Source organism: Crocuta crocuta, unplaced genomic scaffold, assembly GCF_008692635.1.
Source record: "Crocuta crocuta isolate KB4526 unplaced genomic scaffold, BGI_CrCroc_1.0 scaffold30, whole genome shotgun sequence".
NCBI lineage: Eukaryota > Metazoa > Chordata > Mammalia > Carnivora > Hyaenidae > Crocuta > Crocuta crocuta.
In genome coordinates, this window is record NW_027528345.1 from 4,659,824 (window position 1) to 4,680,179 (window position 20,356).

Below are 20,356 nucleotides of genomic sequence, written 5' to 3' on the forward strand. Positions count from 1 at the left end.
CCATTTCATTACTCAGAGGCTTTTGTAATTGGCATGTACAATGTGCTTCCTTTATACTCAAACTACCACCTCATAGTGCCTTGCCATGATGGTAGGGTACCATGTTTGCTACTTTTTCAGGACTACATTCCTAGATTTATTAGCTTTAGCTCTGATTACTGTATCTTATAGAAGATCAGCATTCTACTCCTTAAGTCCTTCTTATTAGCTCCTGGTACAAAAATTTCTCTCCGAACTCTGATGTGTTTCATGCCCTAGCCCTGACACTACCCTGCTGCGGACACTTGACCATGGCCTCAGAGAAGTCCTTTGCAGCCAGAAGACCTTGGCTCTAGTTCTAGCTCTATTGCTAGTTACATGAAAGTTGGTCAACTCTGGAAATGGCCTTCTCTACTTTTTGTCTCAATTCTTGCAACCATGTGGGGACCCCAAGCACCCCTGGTCACAATGCCATAGCATATTCAATTTGTACTTGCCAGATGCTATTGGGGGAGAAGAGTATAGGCCATTTGTGTTTTAAAGCACAAAATCATCCCATGGCTTGAGAAATGTGAGTAAAAAGGTTAAATAATCTATTCGTTACTTCTGTGAAGATACCGAACAAATCCACATTATCTAGGAGAAGTATTTAACACAAATGCTTCAACAGTTTTTTTTTCATCTTCCCATAGAGCATGTCACATGACTAGTATCCCATTCCACAGACTACACCATAGAAAATGCTAGATCAGCTTTCTTAAGTAACCTCTACTTCTACAGAGCCATGCAATATTGATATATAACTATAATCACTACATATTAACTACATATCAGAGTGCTGTGTTTCAGAATTTCATTGATCTAATTAGAATGTACTGAGTATTTTATTCTTTAAATGTTTGTTCCCCTAGCATATCAAGTTTGTGTTTCTTTACAAGTCTCACAAAACAGTACTTCATGGATATTTAGCATAAAAAAAAAGTAAAGAAATGATATAAATTCTTTTTTTTAAATATTTTGAGAAAATTCTATGCAAAATACACTTCCTGCAAATCATGAAGTTATTGTCACCATTAACTGACCAACTATTTTGAAATTTGCATATACAGCTTCAGAGAATGTACATATGGCATGTTTAGAGGCTGCCTTTTTAAAAAATTATTTAGCCACTTTTGAGATAATGGACATATTAGTTTTAGGTATACAATGATTTATATATATATCATATACATGATACATATAAATGAAATCACAATAACTTATCATCTATCACATAGTTAATATTTTCATTTGTGATGAGAACTCAGATCTACTCTAAGCAACTTGCAAATATATAATATTCACCAGGTCAACTATTCACCATCCCATGTGCATTACATCCCTAGGACTTAGAACTCAAAGTATTTACCTTTTGACCACACTCACCTTCAAAGTCTTCAACAGAAAACTGATTTAAACAAAGTGAAGAGACTGCTTACAAAGAGCATTACTCTTGTCAGATAGCTGTGCCCAAAATTAGAAAATGATATTCCACAACAAAGTAAATACGTGCAAATAATTAATAACCTTATCCTTATTTGCTACATGAAGTACTACCAGAATCAATATTGTAAGTCAACTATACTTCAATTAAAAATAAGAAATAACTTAAAAGTTAAAGAACACGGAGTTGAAGAAAGGGAAAGTGAACATAATGGTCCCACCTGAAATATGAAAGCATATCGTTGTTTTTATTTTATTGTTGCTAAAAATTTTCTCTATCATGAATAACATCAGTGAAAGCAAAGGTATTAAGTCAGTGTAATCCAAGTGAGGCTTTTTAGTTGACAAGTGCCTCTAACAGTAACTATATCTTAATAAACAGGGCTTATTCCTGATGATCACATGATGTGCCTTAAGTTATGTAATTGTGTAAAAAGGTGAATGTAATCAAGTCAAGCCTTTATAAAAACAACAGTATAGAAGTCTGGCCTACAGTAAATATTTTCAAGGGTTATTAAACAGGAAGTCACTGAATATCAAAGTCAGTCTGTTAAGAAAATTGTTTTCATTACAAATTCTTTGGTAGTTTAATTATATGTGAATGCCATTTTTGCCTCATAGTGTCACTCAAATTCTCTACAGATAAAAGCTTTGGTACTGAAATTGGTTGAACATCTTTGATCATTTAACACAAACTCTTATTTTATTGGATACACTATACAGAATTCCGTTCTTCCCAATTTTCATGTTAAGGCCAGAATCACTTTCAATCACAGATCACCAAGCTGTTCATATAGCACTATAGTCAATTAAATCACACAAATTTCTCAATCACTGTACTCACTGTTAACTTGTGGAAAGTAAAGAAAAAGACAGCACAATCCTCTGTAAGGTCAGGTTAGATAATCCTCTAAGTGGTGTACGTACATAATCCATGTGCCCAGTGTGGAAGCATTAAGCTATTTCTCCATTTTATCTGGAGCCAACATACAAAAACTATCATTTTGAACTTTTCTTTAAATGGTTCACAATTAAACTTCAAGTCCAAATCACATTTTCTTGTATTTTTCCTAAGAACATTACCAATATCCTGTGTGTGTTTGAATAAATGCAGTTAATGCCTCCTTAATAATGAGGACAAGGGGCGCCTGGGTGGCTTAGTTGGTTAAGCGTCTGACTTTCACTTAGGTCATGATCTCACGGTTCGTGGGTTCGAGCCCCGCGTCGGGCTCTGTGCTGACTGCCAGCTCAGAGCCTGGAGCCTGTTTCAGTCTGTGACTCCCTCTCTCTGACCCTCCCCTGCTCGTGCTGTCTCTCTCTCTCTCTCCTAGAAATAAATAAAAAAAACATTAAAAAAAAAAGAGGACAAAATGTGCAAAATCTCAATCTCCTTCCTCAATTGGAAACACATCTGCAGTCACTTATATGGAGACTGCATTCCTCTTATCACTTCAGAGCAATTTTGGAAATGGACTTCATGAGTGGAGATGAAACAAGTTGAACTAGACTTGACCACTGACCATTTCTACAAGGTGTCCCCAACTGTTCTAGTTTGCTAGGACTAAGGGGTTTCCCAGGCCAGAAGTCTTAATCCTATAACTAGAAAAGTCCCAGGCTAAATAGAGTCTGTCACTCTTGCTCCAAGATTCCTTTTACATGGTTTACATCTGCAAATACAGCTGTGAGCACAGCTTTTCACTAATGAGATATATTGTGTGTGTGCATATATATATATAATTATGTGTAATTTTATATATATCATTATATATAGAACCATGAAGTCTGCTGGCTTTCTTGTATCCTTATCTGGACATTCTTTAGGTTTTTTTTAAAAAGTCCAGTTGGTTAACATACAGTATGAAACTAGTTTCAGGTATACAATATAGTGATTCAGCACTTTCATTTAACACCTAGTGCTCATCACTAGTGCACTCTTTAGTCCTCACCTATTTTCCCCAACTACCCCTCTCCCTCCAGTAGCTATTCATTTGTTCTCTATAATCTGTCTTGGTTTGCCTCTTTTTCCCTTGCCTTCCCCCTCTCCCCCACCCCCAGTTTCCTTTGTTTCCTCAATTCCACATGTTCTTTTAACGAAAAAGAGTGGAGAAGCACTAAACTCAGGTAATTTATAAATCATCTGAAATTTGACCTTGGACAAAGCGAGCAAACATATACAAAACCCAAACTACCTCAAAAGAGACTTGCCCTAAATTTTCCCTCCTACCCATCTACATTTGGAATGTTTCCCTCTTCCCTAACCCTCCTGTGAATGAAAACTCAACACAACCAGCTGACCACATCTACAAATATCTCATCTTCAATGGAAATTGGCTCTCCTGGTGGGACTAAAGTTCTAGGAAGTGACACGTGCACACACTAGGCTACTGTTTCAAGCAATCTGAGAAGCTGATTTACTTTCTATGAAGTCAGAAGGTCTGTTTTCCACTTGATGAACCGTGGCTTTAAAACTCTCATGGACAACTTCAATTATCTCCAGATTATGTCACAGTATCTTCCGAACAGTGATTATATTGATTTGTATGTGCAATACAGGCAACAAAACATTTCTGAGTATGCCCATTATTGCCAAAACTGCATGTAGCTATTCCAAAATTTTTTCAAGAAACATTCCTCTTGTACTCCTTTCCTTCTTCTAATCATTATTTCTACAGCACGGATATCAGAGTTACCCATCGTTAAACAGACTTCAAAATCTGTTGCATTTACAAAATCTAATATTTTCCTTGGGAATCTCTACCCTCCTTCCCACAATTTTCTTAATAAGTATCTCTTTTAATTGCTTAAAATTACTAAGTTTATCCTACACTGTCCCATGTAATTGATACAATTTCCTACATTATCAACTGACATCCTCCAAGTCAGTGCTCTCATTAGAATCCCCTCATAATGAGCATGCCACACCCACATGTAGATAATTATACATCTAGATAATTACACATCTAATTTCTTCAGATTCAGAAGTAAAAACAGGTTATCAGGATAAATTTCTATATATTGCTATTTTCATTTTAAAAATTCAAGTCAACAAAAGTCCATATTATACACAATTCAGAAATCATTTTGAATCATCTATTACAATGTCATGCATTCTGAAAAATATTACTTTACTCCCTTATTCATTATATCTTTCATTAATTACTGAATACCTGCTTGGTACCAGATACTGTGCTTAGGCAACATAGGCCATGTATTCTTAGTACATACCAGAATTTAAGATAAAATGTTATATATAAGGAAAAAAAACAGGGTCTTAGTATCTTCAAATCACAATGTACTTAACTGGGCATTTCTGCTTAAGAAAAATTTACAATAACCAATAGATGTATCCTGACCAAGTATGTTCAATCAAATGGGTCTAAGTTCCTTACATGTGAATAGAGGTACTTCCAGCCATGAGGTATGTTCCAATTACCTGAATCTGTATAAATAGGTGACTATTAACTATTAACTAAATGAGGAGATTACTGAGCATGAAAGGTGCTTACTCCAGAAGGATAGGCCTAAATTCCGAAGTGTCCCAAACATATAAGTATGTGTATGTACGTATTTGTATGAATATAGATAGAATATAGAGTTCTACCACTAACAGAACTAGCCTAGGTCCTTCACTAGGTCTAGAATTCTGTTCCAGGATACTCCACCACTCCTGCTCAAAATAGATATTAGTATCATGTTAAGAACTCTTATAGCAACTGTGATCTTACATTCCAAATTTGCTAAAGCAGCTCTCTCAGTAATAGCCTTTCCTTTTATCCCCATACATTTATAATGTAAAATGTCATTTTGTCCCAATGAAAATGAAAACAGTGGTTCCAAATCTTTGAGATGTAGCACAAGTGGTCCCAAGAGGGAAGTTTATAGCAATGCAGTTCTACCTCAAGAAAATCTTGAACCACCCACCTGTACACCTAAACGAGCTAGAAAAAGAAACACAACCCAAAACCAGCAGAAAGAAGGAAATGATAAAGATTAGAACATATATAAGTAATATAGAAACTAAAAAAATACAACAGATAAATGAAACCAGGAGCTGGTTCTTTTTAAAGATCAACAAAATTGATACACCTCTAGCCAGACTAAANAAAAAAATGCAGAGAAAGTCACAAATATCACAAATTAAAGAGAAACAGCCAACACCACAGAAATACAAACTGTCAAGAGATTATGAAAACTTATATGCCAACAAACTGAACTGAGAAAAAATGGATTAATTCCTAGAAACATAATCTACTAAAACTGAAGCAGGAAGAGATAGAAAATTTGAACAGATGGATTACCAGCAATGGTATTGAATCGGTAATCAAAAAACTCCCAACAAAAGTCCAGACCAGATGATTTCATAGGCGAATTCCAAACAGTTAAAGAAGAGTTAATACCTCTTCTCCTCAAACTATTCTGAATAAGAGGAAATAAAAAAAGAGGAAAAAAACTTCCAAGTTCATTCTGTAACGTCAGTATCATCCTGATATCAAAACCAGATAAAGTCACCACAAAAAGAAGAGAACTACATGCCAGTATCTCTGATGAACAGGGATGTAAAAATCCTCAACAAAATACTAGCAAACTGAATCCAATGATACATTAAAAAACCATCACTATGATCAAGTATGATTTATTCCTAGGATACAAATGTGGTTCAATATTCGCAAATCAATATGATACATCACATCAATAAGGATAAAAACTGTATGATCATTTCAACAGATACAGATAAAGCATTTGACAAAGTACAACATCCATTCATAAAAACCCTCAACAAAGCAGGTTTAGAGAATATAGCTCAATATAATAAAGTTCTAATTTGAATAAACCACAGCCAACATCATACTCAACACGGAAAAGCTGAGCTTTTCTCCCAAATATCAGAAAGAAGACAAGGATGTCTACTCTCATGACATCTATTCAACATTGTACTGGAAGTCCTCGCCACAGAAATTAGGCAAACGATAGGCATCCAAATTGTTAAGGAAGAAATAAAACTTTCACTAGTTGCAAGTCTAGTGATACTATACATAGAAAACCCCAAAGACTCCAAAAAAACTAGAACTGATAAATGAATTCAATAAATTTGCAGGATTCAAAAATCAATGTACAGAAATATGTTGTATTTTTACACACCAAGAATAAAACAGCATAAAGAGAAATTAAGAACACAATCTCATTTATAATTGCACTAAAAATAATGAAGGATCTAGTAATAAACTTAAAAGAGGTGAAAGACCTATACTCTGAAAACTGTAAAACACAGATGAAAGAAGTTCAAGAAGACTTAAAGAAATGGAGAGACTTTTCATACTCATAGGTTGCAAGAACAAATCTTGTTAGAATGTCTATACTACCTAAAGCAATCTACAGATTTAATGCAATCCATATCAAAATACCAACAAGTATTTTCCACAGAGGTAAAACAATCCTAAAATTTGTATGAGACAACAAAAAACCCTGGTAGCCAAAGCAACCCTGAAATAGAGAAGCAAAACTGGAGCTATCTGAATTCCAGACTTCAAGTTATATTAAAAAGCTGTAGTAATGAAAAGAGCACAGTTCTGGCATAAAAGTAGACCTACAGGTCCATAGATCCAAATACAAAACTCAAATACATCCACAATTATATGGTCCATTAATCTTCAACAAAACAGGAAAGAAAATTCAATGGGAAAAAGTCTCCTCAACCAATGGTGTTAGGAAAACTGGACAGCTACGTGCCAAAAAATAAAACCCGATCCTTTCTCACACCATTTGAGAGAAAGAAACTCAAAGTGGATCAAAGACCTACACATAAGACCTGAAATCATAGAAATCCTAGAAGAGAGCATAGAAAGCAATTTCCCTGAATTAAGCCTAACTACAGTTTTTTTCAGATAGGGCTCCTGAAGCAAGGGAAATAAAAGCAAACTATTGGGACTACATCAAAATACAAAGCTATGCATGGCAAGAGAAACCATCAACAAAACTAAAAATAAAACCTGCAGAATGGGAAAAGATACCTGCAAATGACATATCCATGTGCAGATATATATATATCAAAAATGTATAAAGAACTGATTCAACAGCCAAAAAACACATAATCCAATTTAAAAAATGGGCAGAAAATATGAACAGGAATTTCTCCAAAGACATACAGATGGCCAACAGACACATGCTCAAAATTTCTCATCAGGGAGATGCAAATCAAAAACTCTAAAGGGATATCAACTCACACCCACCAGAATGGCTAAAATACACACAAGAAACAACAATTGGTGGTAAGGATGAAGAGAAAAAGGAGCCCTCTTGCACCACTGGTCGGAAAGCAAACTGGTACAGCCACTGTAGGAAACAATGTGGAGCTTCCTAAAAAAGCAAAAATAGAACTGCCGTATGATCCAGTAATTGCAGTACTGGTTATTTATCCCCAAAACACAAACACTAATTCAAAGGGACACATGCATTCCTATGTTTATTGCAGCATTATTTACAATAGCCAAGTTATGGAAGCAGCCCAAGTGTCCACTGATAAATGAATGGATAAAGAGGTGGTGTATTACTCAGTCATTAAAAAATAAAAGAAGCCTTGCCATTTGAAACAAATGGATGCAGCTAGAGTGTAATACTAAGCAAATTATGTCAGAAAGACAAATATGATCTTATTCACATGTGGAATTTAACAATGAGCAAAGTGAGGGGGAAATATAGACAAACTAAGGAACAAACTCTTAACCATAGAGAACTAATAATTACCACCAGAAGAGGAGGTAGGTGAAATAGGTGATGGAGATTCAAGAGTACACTTATCATGATGAGCAGTAAGTATAGAACTGTTGAACTGTTCACCTGAGACTAATAGAACACTATGTTAACTATGAATTATGCTGGAATTAAAATTAAAAGCTTTAAAATAACATTTCAATTTCTGACTTGACAAGTATAGCAATAGCAAAATAGTTTCCATTCTTTCTGTGCAGAGGTAAGAGGGTTTAAAAATCAGATGGGAGGGGGTGCCTTAGGTTAGGCATCCAACTTTGGCTCAGGTCACGATCTCATGGTCCAGGAGTTCAAGCCCCACATAGAGCTCTGTGCTGACAGCTCAGACCCTGGAGCCTGCTTTAAATTCTGTGTCTCCGTCTCTCTCTCTGCCCCTTCCCAACTCATGCTCTCTCTCTCTCAAAAAAAAAAATGAATATTAAAAAAAAATTTCANCAGATAGGGCTCCTGAAGCAAGGGAAATAAAAGCAAACTATTGGGACTACATCAAAATACAAAGCTATGCATGGCAAGAGAAACCATCAACAAAACTAAAAATAAAACCTGCAGAATGGGAAAAGATACCTGCAAATGACATATCCATGTGCAGATATATATATATATATCAAAAACGTATAAAGAACTGATTCAACAGCCAAAAAACACATAATCCAATTTAAAAAATGGGCAGAAAATATGAACAGGAATTTCTCCAAAGACATACAGATGGCCAACAGACACATGCTCAAAATTTCTCATCAGGGAGATGCAAATCAAAAACTCTAAAGGGATATCAACTCACACCCACCAGAATGGCTAAAATACACACAAGAAACAACAATTGGTGGTAAGGATGAAGAGAAAAAGGAGCCCTCTTGCACCACTGGTCGGAAAGCAAACTGGTACAGCCACTGTAGGAAACAATGTGGAGCTTCCTAAAAAAGCAAAAATAGAACTGCCGTATGATCCAGTAATTGCAGTACTGGTTATTTATCCCCAAAACACAAACACTAATTCAAAGGGACACATGCATTCCTATGTTTATTGCAGCATTATTTACAATAGCCAAGTTATGGAAGCAGCCCAAGTGTCCACTGATAAATGAATGGATAAAGAGGTGGTGTATTACTCAGTCATTAAAAAATAAAAGAAGCCTTGCCATTTGAAACAAATGGATGCAGCTAGAGTGTAATACTAAGCAAATTATGTCAGAAAGACAAATATGATCTTATTCACATGTGGAATTTAACAATGAGCAAAGTGAGGGGGAAATATAGACAAACTAAGGAACAAACTCTTAACCATAGAGAACTAATAATTACCACCAGAAGAGGAGGTAGGTGAAATAGGTGATGGAGATTCAAGAGTACACTTATCATGATGAGCAGTAAGTATAGAACTGTTGAACTGTTCACCTGAGACTAATAGAACACTATGTTAACTATGAATTATGCTGGAATTAAAATTAAAAGCTTTAAAATAACATTTCAATTTCTGACTTGACAAGTATAGCAATAGCAAAATAGTTTCCATTCTTTCTGTGCAGAGGTAAGAGGGTTTAAAAATCAGATGGGAGGGGGTGCCTTAGGTTAGGCATCCAACTTTGGCTCAGGTCACGATCTCATGGTCCAGGAGTTCAAGCCCCACATAGAGCTCTGTGCTGACAGCTCAGACCCTGGAGCCTGCTTTAAATTCTGTGTCTTCGTCTCTCTCTCTGCCCCTTCCCAACTCATGCTCTCTCTCTCTCAAAAAAAAAAATGAATATTAAAAAAAAATTTCATAAATCAGAATCAGGAAAACCAGAGTGGCTCAGTCAGTAAAGTCTCCAACTCTGGATTTTGGTTCAGGTCATCATCCCACAGTTGCTGAGTTCGAACCCCACATCAGGCTCTGCACTGATAGTGCAATGCCTGCTGAGGATTCTGTGTCCTTCCCCTCCCTCCTTCTGTCCCCCCCCCCAACACCCACCTACACCCACACACACTCTCTCTCCCCCACCCCTTTTAAATAAATAAACTTTAAAAAAACAATCAGATTCAAAGTGTAAAAGATCAGGCCTGCTAGGACTGTCCCTGTCACCAAGACGTAGAAAACATTTTAAAATACTGAAAAAACTTGAAATATTCTTTAATTGTTTTCAGAGACTTTCAAGTGTTTTAAAAAGTTGTTCAAGTAACTTCTAAATTAAATGTAAAGAAAACATTAAACATCTTAGGAAGTTTAAAGGACAAGTTTACTTACAATTGACATTAGCGTTAGTACATAGTGCTGCAAATTCTGTCCATGATGATGAACCATTTTAGCATCAGCTGTAACCATAACCTCCACGTATCTTGGATAGGATAAAAAACGTTTTTTCCTGGAATGTAATTGACTTCTTTCATCTTCCAATGATTTATTTTTTGAAGGGTACCCTAAAACCATTTCCTTCTTTACATTAAGATCTTCACTCGTGTTGCTGTAGTTGTGAAACGGTAAAGTGGTTTTCTTTATTTGACTTTCTGGGAGGAGAAAAGGATATAATGCAGAGCCATTAAATTAGATGGGACTGAAAATATTGCACAAAATAGGCAAAAATTTAATATATACACATCTCTTTCCAACATGAAATAAAAAGATATTTAACAGTGTGAGGTAGCAGTTATCATGATGATTACTATTCCCAGTAATAAAATGTTCATTTAACAAAAACCAAACTCCAAGTCTTTTTTTAAGCAGCTACGACTATTTGAGATCATTTATTAATAGAAAATTTTAAAACCAAGGAGTCCCCCCTCTTAATTCTCAGTAGGTAAACTGGGTGCTCAAACCAATGGCATTTCAACTCATTACAGATCAATCACATTTTGTATGATATAGACATCGTGTAAAGATCACTAGAGAGAGAAAATCAAGCCATGTAACAATGGTAACTTTTTGAATCCAGAAAAACAACCAAAGAGATGAGTTTTTTAATACTTGATTATATAAAATGTCTGATTATTTCTGTTTATGTTTAAATACAGAATTCAGGGGCACCTAGGTGGCTCAGTCAGTTAAGTGTCTGACTTTGGCTCAAGTCATGATCTCACAGTTTGGGAGTTTGAGCCCAGCCTTGAGTTGGCTGGTGTCAGCGCAGAGCCCATTTTGACCTTCTTTTCCCTTCTCTCTACTCATTCCCTGCTTACTTTCTCTCAAAAGTAAACATTTTTTAAGAATGAAAAAATATAGCAAATTATTAAATGTTAATTACATAAGCCATGTTTGAGTCCTATGCATTTATAGAAACTTCTTGATTATTTGTGCTAATAGAAAAAAATATATAGGCAGCATGGATGCTTATGCTAGGCCCTCCAGGTCTCTCCTTTATTTTTTATTTTTTTCTCGGTCACCTGGGTGGCTCAGTTGGTTAAGCATCTTCGAACCCTAAGTTAACTTCGGCTCAGGTCATGATCTCAAGGTTCGTGGGTTTGAGCCCCACATCAGGCTCTGTGCTTATAGCTAGCTCAGAGCCTGGAGCCTGTTTGAGATTCTGTATCTCCCTCTCTCTCTGACCCTCTCCTGCTCACGCTGTCTCTCTCTCTCTGTCTCAGAAATAAATAAAAAACATTAAAAAATTTACTTTTTTCTGCCAACTGTTTGGTAGAAGTATTTTCAACAGAAAAAGTGGACCAAAGGAATCAGAAAAAATAAATCAAAGGTCTAGTTAGTTCATAAACAGATGGTTCATAAACCACATGCCAAAACTGTTCAATTTAGACTTAGTTGTACTATAAGGATTAGACAGAAATATGAGACTATTACACCAATAATTTCATTTTGAATAAGCAGTAATGCTGTGGTTGTAAGTACAAACTCCTTAAGCATAGTTTCCACAGATGAACTTTTTCCTAATTCTTAAAAACATCCTACCCTTTAATATTACAGTGCACTTATGCTTTGAAATTTATTTTATTGGGAAATTCTGAACTTGGCAAACAGTGTATAGCCCTAAAACTTTGTCCTACTATCTTCCTCCTGGGATGATTCCACCACTAAAACATCCATGACTACTTTGTAGACCCTGGAGAAGAGCTCAGACATAACTTGCATACAAATCTCGGAGTCAACAGGAAGCAAATATACTCTGGTTTGTTCATCAATTTTAAATATTATACTATTCTACTTCAAGGAACACTTAGAAATTGAGGAGCAAACAGAACGTTATAAAGGTTACACTCTAGTCAGAATAGACAGTAAATAACACATATTTAAGGATAATTTTCAGAATAACCTTAAGTGCTTCAATAACAATTCAACCTCGAAACAAAAACAAAGTGATTCTAGCCACTCAAATGGCTTCAATTTAAAAAACCAATAATACCAAGCAACCGTTTTTGGAAAACTACTTAGCGATTTCCAAGTTAGATACATATGTACACGACCCCTGCAATTCTACTCAATTGCAGATCAACAAAAAGATTTGTATAAGACTGTGCATAGCAAGACTAGCATATAGATCAATGGAACAGAACACAGAGCCCAGAAATAAACACTCATGTATTTGGTCAAATGATCTTCAAGGGTGCCAGATCACTCTATTGGAAAACAATGGTCTCCCCCCAGCAAGAGGTGATGGGAAAACTGGGTATCTGAATGAAGATTGAAATTAGAGCTTTAGCTTATAAGAAAAACTCAAAAATGGATTAAAGACCTACAAGACCCCAAACTCTGAAAGTCCTAAAAGAAAACATGGAAGAAAAGCTTCCGGATACTGGATTTGGTGAGGGCTGCTTGGTTGGGTAGGACACAAAAGCAGATGACAAAAACAGACAAATGGGACATTAATTTTTAAAACTGCACCAAAGGACACAACAGACTGAAAAGGAAGCCTAATGAGTGGGAGAAAGTATCTATAAATCTGTTTTTCAAAAGAGGAGAATTCGAATGCCCTTTTTGCATCCCTTTAAGGCCTTTAGTTCAAAATCATCTGTATGCTAACGTGGCATATCTTGAATTGGTATATTCCACCAGCCATCCCAGACCAGAATGTTTTCAACAAATTAGATCCTTTACCTAAAGTTATTAGATCAGGACTTAGTAAACAGTAGTAATTACTTTTGTCTCTACTAGCTGTAAGGATTTGTGTGTTGACAGACACATGCCCTTCAAATTAACTTTAAAAAAATTGTGACTAAGCGCTGTGCCATTTAGGAAAAATGGTTGGCTCTTTTGTCGCTAGGTTTATAAATTAAAGTTAAAATGCTCAGAGAGTTGTGCTGTGCTGCTGAAACTCTTGAAGCAGCAGTGGGTGATTCTATTTGGCAATCACAGGGTATTGTTACACAAGCGTGTGTCAAGTGGGAAACAAAGTTGTTCATTCTCACTACATTAGGGGAGTGAATGACAAGTGTTTAACAGGTCTTAGACCCTGGTGTACCATAGTTACTTTGTTTTAAAACTTTTTCTAAGACTCATGAAATATGTAGCTTTAGTTTTCGGGTGATGGTGATCTATAACAGCAAGTGCTTGACATTTTGACATTTTGGGGTTGTTTTTTGTTTTGGTTTTTTTTTTAATTTTTAGTTACTGAAGACAAATGGCTTTCCAAAGCTACTGAGGCATGTTTCTACTCTTCTGAGTCTTGACGTGCCAGGTTCTGAAGCGTTTGCTTAGCTGTTTTCAGGAAAACTGAAAAGAAAGCACTGATTAGGCTCTTCCAGGCTGAGAGCCATAGTCACCTATTTGGGTGGCAGGAAAGTATTTTTTTCCACTAGGTTCACTCACTGGCAGCAGAAACTTGCCTAGTGATACTGGGTGGTCATAAGCACAGTCCACCATCTACTGGCAGTTATTGCTGGGAAGCCATTATCGAAGTAAAAGAATGCACTTGAATCTGTGTTTAAATTTTTTTAATGGATCTTTTTGTCAATACTTGTTAGATAAAGCTCATGAGATTGTGTATTTGCTAGAATAAATCTGGGGTATGCTCCTTGAACCCTCTTAAATGTACTGTAATCTGATTTGAAATTCTCATGGGAATTTTTTTTCTACAATTTAGTATTAATGAGTATCCTAATAGGTGCATGCTGTGAACCAGCACCATAGGAAGTTGATAGACTGCAATGGTTAGGACCATAGTAAGTGCCATTCACTCAAATTTCCTATTTAAAAAAAAAAAGCATCAGAACTATAATGAAATACAGGATGTAATTTTCTTATTAAATATGATTATGGACTCAAGAAGGCAAACTTCCTTAACCCACTGACCTTTATTTTTTCTCCAAGACAATTACATTCTAATGTAAACAGTGGGGAGATGTGTGTGTGTACACACATTGTGTGTATATACACATATAGGTTGTTTTTAAAAGACTCCTACAACTCCACAGAACAAAAATAGCCCTATTCAAATATGGGCGAAGGATGTGAATAGACATTTCACCATAGGCAATATACAAATGGCCAAGCAGGCGAGAAGACACTCATCACTACTTCAAAAAAATTCAAATCAAAACTACAGTGAGGTATCACATCACACTCACTAGGATGACTACTATAAAGACCCAAGGGTTGGTGAGAATGTGGAGAAATTGTAATCTCTGCAAACTACTGGTGGGATTGTAAAAATGGGGCAACCGCTACAGAAAATTTAAAGATGCCTGAAAAAATTACAAACAGAACTACTCTAAGATCTAGCAAGTCTACTTCTGAGTATATTTTTTAAAAAATCAAAAGCAGGGTCTTAAAGAGATATTTGCACACCCACATTCAAGGCAGCACTGTTCACAACAGCCAAAAGGTAGAAGCAACTAATGTACATCAGTGGATAAATGAAATGTGGTATATAGATCCTAGGGATTATTCAGCCATAAGAAAGGAAATGGTCACATGCTACAACCTGAATGAACCTCAAAGATGTTATGCTAAACAGCCAGTCACAAAAGTCCTGTATAATTCCATTTACTTGAGTGTCTAAAATAATCCAATTCATACAAAGCTGAATAGGTAGTTACACAGGAGCCAGTCAGTATCTCACTGCTTGAGAAATCTACATCCAAGTCTGTCCAGCGTGAGTGCTAAGAAATCAAGTATCTCACTTGCTAACAATAGTAGGTAAAACAGGAATACAGTCCAACTAAGACAACACTGTGGTTTGAAGGAGTTAGATTGGCTAGAGAGAGTAAGAATAGATGGCTCTATGTAGGCTAAAATAATGAAACAAAGAACTCCAAACTAGAATGATTAAAGGTGATAATATAGCAATTAATACGAAAATGGGAAAAAAATAGGATAAAAGGGTAAAGAATCTTCTAAAACAAAATTACAAAATTTCAGATCTAAAGATTTAATTCTGGCTAAGTTCAAAAGAAAAATTAGCCAGTATCAAGATCCTATGGACATTAACAAGTATTACAAGCAATTTGATGGAAACTTAGAGAGGTTTTCTAGAACATTCTTAGAAAAACACAACTTATCAAAAATGACCTATGAAGAATTAAAAAGCCTAAATAACCACATAACTTTTTAAAAGTTAGTCCTAACAAAAAAATTTAAAAATTGAGTCCTAATCAATTTTCCCCCAACAATCCAATCTCAAAGAGCTGCAGCAATAAATGCTATTAAGTATTGAAAGAAAGAACACTATTTTTTCAAATACTCTAAGAAGTGTAAAAAATAAAAAAGAGGGGTAACCATTCCTCAGGACACAAACAACACTAAGTGTTAAAAACTATTCATTTGAATAAATGAAGACTGAAGTCGTGTTCACTGAAAACACCCTATTATGGGAGAAGATAGTTGCAATATATATAAACAATTGGCTTATATACAGATTATATAATTAAACCATAAATGGATAAAAACCCATTAAGTCTGACTTGAATACCTCACAATAGACAAAATCCAAAAATATATGGGGGCGCCTGGGTGGCTCAGTTGGTTAAGTGTCCGACTTCGGCCCAGATCATGATCTCACAGTTCGTGAGTTCGAGCCCCGCGTCAGGCTCTGTGCTGACAGACAGCTCAGAGCCTGGAGCCTGCTTCAGATTCTGTGTCTCCCTCCCTCTCTGACCCTCCCCTGCTCATGCTGTCTTTCTCTCTCTCTCTCTCTCTCTGAAATAAATAAAACATTAAAAATTTTTTTAAAAATCCAAAAATATATGAATGTTAATATATGAAATGCTGCCAAAATATTGATAATCATGAAAATGCAAACACACAAAACCTAACTATATACCTACCTAAAAGGCTAAAATGAAAAATACTGACAAGTCACAGAAATATAATATGGAGCCACCTGAATCTCTCATACTGGTAATAACACTGAAAACTGGAATAATTCAACTTAAGAAAATTTCAGTAGGGCAGAAGGAAACAGACAGTTCATATAGCTTAATGCAAAATGGATTAAATTGTTTACTCTTAAATGCAAATGTAAGTGTGTGTATATATAATTAAGAATAAGCACATTAGGAGACAGAAACACATACTCAGAACTTCCATTTTTAAAGTGGGGGGTAATTTCTAAGAAAATCTTCAAATAGGAATTAGGGAAAAAAGAATCCAACTGGCAATATAAAATACAAACAATACCTAACACAGACTGCTTACAGTAAGTCAAGTGCATTTCTGATAAATTTCATTATAGTAGTAACTCAAAGGACATAAATATTGTTAACAGATGAAAATGTATAACTTGGAGATTAAAAAATCTTATAACCACAGCTGCTCACCAAACGAGCTGCAAATAAAAGGAACAGAACTAAACAGACCATTTATCATAACAGTGAACAGTTTAGATTTGTCTATCACACAGAAGTTTCATAGAATCAAGGTAATAAAATCCAGCCATATATTAAGTAGCACATCTGGGATTCAAATTCCGGGAATCTCACTCCAGAGTCAGTGGTTTTAAACCACTAAAAGATACTGTTTGACAATGAAGGTCAAAGGGGAAAAGAAGAACCACAATTTAACACAGTATTAGTTAAACTAAACTTCTCAAAAGTTTAACTTCTATGGCAAATGAAATAATGTTACATACAACTTTGTCAAAATAATTGAATCCACGAGAAGTAGGATTTCATACTTCAACAAATAACAGTATAAAGGAATCTTATCACTCAGTTTGGGGATTTAAAAATGCTGTCTGCCTCATGTGAGGAGAGGCAGGTGGACAAAATGGAAGGGTACCTGTAGAATTACATGGCTGCACATGGGTTGTTGACCAAGTCCTGCATTTCATATTGATTCATATATTCATGATACATATTAAGGTTTTTTTTAATGTTTATTTTTAAAAGAGAGAGGGAGCATAAGTAGGGGACAGAAAGAGAGAGCGTGAGAGAGGGAGACACAGAATCAGAAGAAGCCTCCAGGCTCCAAGTTGTCAGTATGGAGCCCAACCTGGGGCTCAAACTCAAACTGAGATCATGACCTGAGCTGACCTGAAGTCAGACATTTAACCAACTGAGACACCATGTGCCCCTATTAAGTTCTTAAATAGTAATGTACTAAACTAATAGCTATTAAACCTATATGAGAGCTCTCACTACTATCATATAGTATTGTTCTGGTAATGCTACCTAAAGCAGTAAGACAAAATGAAATATACAATATGAGTATTAGGAAGAAAGTTTCATTCTTTTGATTTTGCAGATAAACGGCTTTTATAACTAAAAAACCCAAGATGCTCAATTTAAGACTTTTCAAACATCCTCAACACAGTAATAACTGCATGAAATGTTATACAGCTGTTAATTAGGTCTTTGTGTGTTTGATATGGAAGGATGGCCATGTGTTCTTAAGTAAAAAATGTAGTAAGTATGACTTTATTTTTGTAGAAACTATCTTAGAATATACAAGTACTTAGCCATAAAAATGTATATGATGAGCCAAAAGGTGCATAAGTATATACCTCAAATTTTAACACTGGCTATATGGGATGGGTGTGAGTCAAAGTATATAGAACTACTTAATTCTTTAACATCTCAGTGTCCATTAAGTTATTACAATAAACTTGTTTAATTGTGTATTTTTCATTAACATTTCTAAAAACAGCATCTGTCATTTTCACAGGCTAAACATCTTATCTCATTACTTTGAGATTTATAATTAAGCAGTGTAACAAACTTATCGTTTGTGACCCTTCCAAATATCTTAAATAGGTATTCAAAGCTCATTGGTCAATTACATCATCTTTATGAAATGCTTGTCTTTATTTATGTACCAAGTCAAATGCTAAAATGATATGCCATCCTTTATTAGTAACAAGTATATTACAACCCAAAACTGATTCAGAGCAAACCAAGCCCATCAAGTCAGTAATATCATGCAATAGATAATCTGCCCCCTTGAACATAAAAGGTTTAATTACATCTGTAAATATAACACTTTTAGCAGTACAGTTTATTATAGAATGCATGGAGATTGTTTAAATTTTTTTAGTAATTTATAGCATGGATCATTTTCAACAATTAGGAATCTGTAATTCTACTTAAACATCCTCCTAAAATTTCATATTCAGAATATACTAAATTGAGTTTTCTATCCCTATTCCTAGGGTTGCTTTCTATTATTATGAGTAATAATCTAATATGTGTAGCTCATACTGAACTGTACACGCCCATTGAGTTGTCATTTTATCCTTTTTAGCTGGTCACCAAGTTTTGCCATTTCTCTTTCAGAACATTTTTTATATTGCCCCTATTATCAACAATGTCCATGTCTCTAAACTCATTCAAGTCCTTATTAGAGTATCAGCATCATGTGCTGACGAGGATGTGGAGAAACGGGCACCCTCCTACACTGTTGGTGGGAATGTAAATGGGTGCAGCCCCTCTGGAAAACAGTGTGGAGGTTCCTCAAAAAACTAACAATAGAACTCCCCTATGACCCAGCAATAGCACTGCTAGGAATTTACCCAAGGGATACAGGAGTGCTGATGCAGAGGGGCACATGTACCCCAATGTTGATAGCAGTACTTTCAACAATAGCCAAATTGTGGAAAGAGCCTAAGTGTCCATCAACTGATGAATGGATCAAGAAGATCTATTTTATCTATTTAATGGTTTATCTATACAATGGACAATGAGAAAGAATGAAATCTGGCCATTTGTAGCAATATGGATGGAACTTGACGGTTTTATGCTGAGCGAAATAAGTCAGGCAGAGAAGGACAGATACCATATGTTTGCACATATAGATGGCTTAGCAGAGACTTAACAGAGGACCATGAGGGAGGAGAAGGGAAAAAATAGTTGGGGAGAGGGAGGGAGGCAAACCATGAGAAAGCCTTGAATGCTGACAACAAGCTAAGGNAAGAATATTAGCATCATAAATGCAAAAGTAGACAAAGTCTGCAAAATGGCCCCACCTTCTTCCATCCCTGCCCCTCCCACTCATCCACCATTCAGGTCCAAAAAAAAAAAAGTCATTTTCAGGAACATCCCTATTATCTCAAGAAGCTACCACTGATCCACACTGCCCATAAATCCAAGCCTTTCCCCACAGCTCACCACTAACACGATCATTAGACTACCACTACCAGCAAGCTAAAAACTCTTTAAAGAGTAAGAACACCAGTGGGTAATATGCTATACCTCTTGTAAGTGCTCAACAAATGTTCATGGGAAGAAGGAAAAATGTGGCAAAAGGATAGAAAATTGGGAGAGAAAGAGAAGAAAGGAATACATGGAGGGACACAAGGTTTAGGAGACCAGCAATTCAGGGTATGAGTAATCCTAACTGATGTACAAAAGCAGCAGTTCAAAGATGGAGAGATTACCTTTGGTTTTCCTGGTAGCAACTGCAACAGTCCCTCTGGTCTCTACATACAATGAATACTAATGCTCTGTATTTGACCACATGAACACATTTTATACTTCCACAATAGCATGAAACTGTTTTGAAAAGGAGCATAAAAATCAAATCAAGCATATTCTGGGTCATCATGTCAAACCACATGTAAAATGGTCAAAAGGTTCCCAATTCAAAGAATTGTGTGTGCCTTGAAATAGTGATCTCATCAGATATTATAAAATCTAGCATATTTCCTCAGGATTTGAACTTTACTGGATATGTCCTATTAGGCTATGCTATTGATTTTTGTTGTCAATATTAGTATGAATTATAATAAAAATGAGCACTTGAGTGATCACCATGTATTGGCACACTTCATATATGTTATTTC

General features: G+C 35.6%; 1 protein-coding gene across 1 annotated transcript in view; it reads right to left on the reverse strand.

Moving 5' to 3' along the window:
* Positions 1-20,356, reverse strand: part of ADAMTS20 (ADAM metallopeptidase with thrombospondin type 1 motif 20) — a 164,072-nt gene that overhangs the window by 116,186 nt on the left and 27,530 nt on the right. The window contains exon 4 of the mRNA XM_077753231.1: positions 10,447-10,706. Coding sequence (XP_077609357.1) covers positions 10,447-10,706 — 260 coding nt within the window. The remainder of the gene's footprint in view (positions 1-10,446; positions 10,707-20,356) is intronic.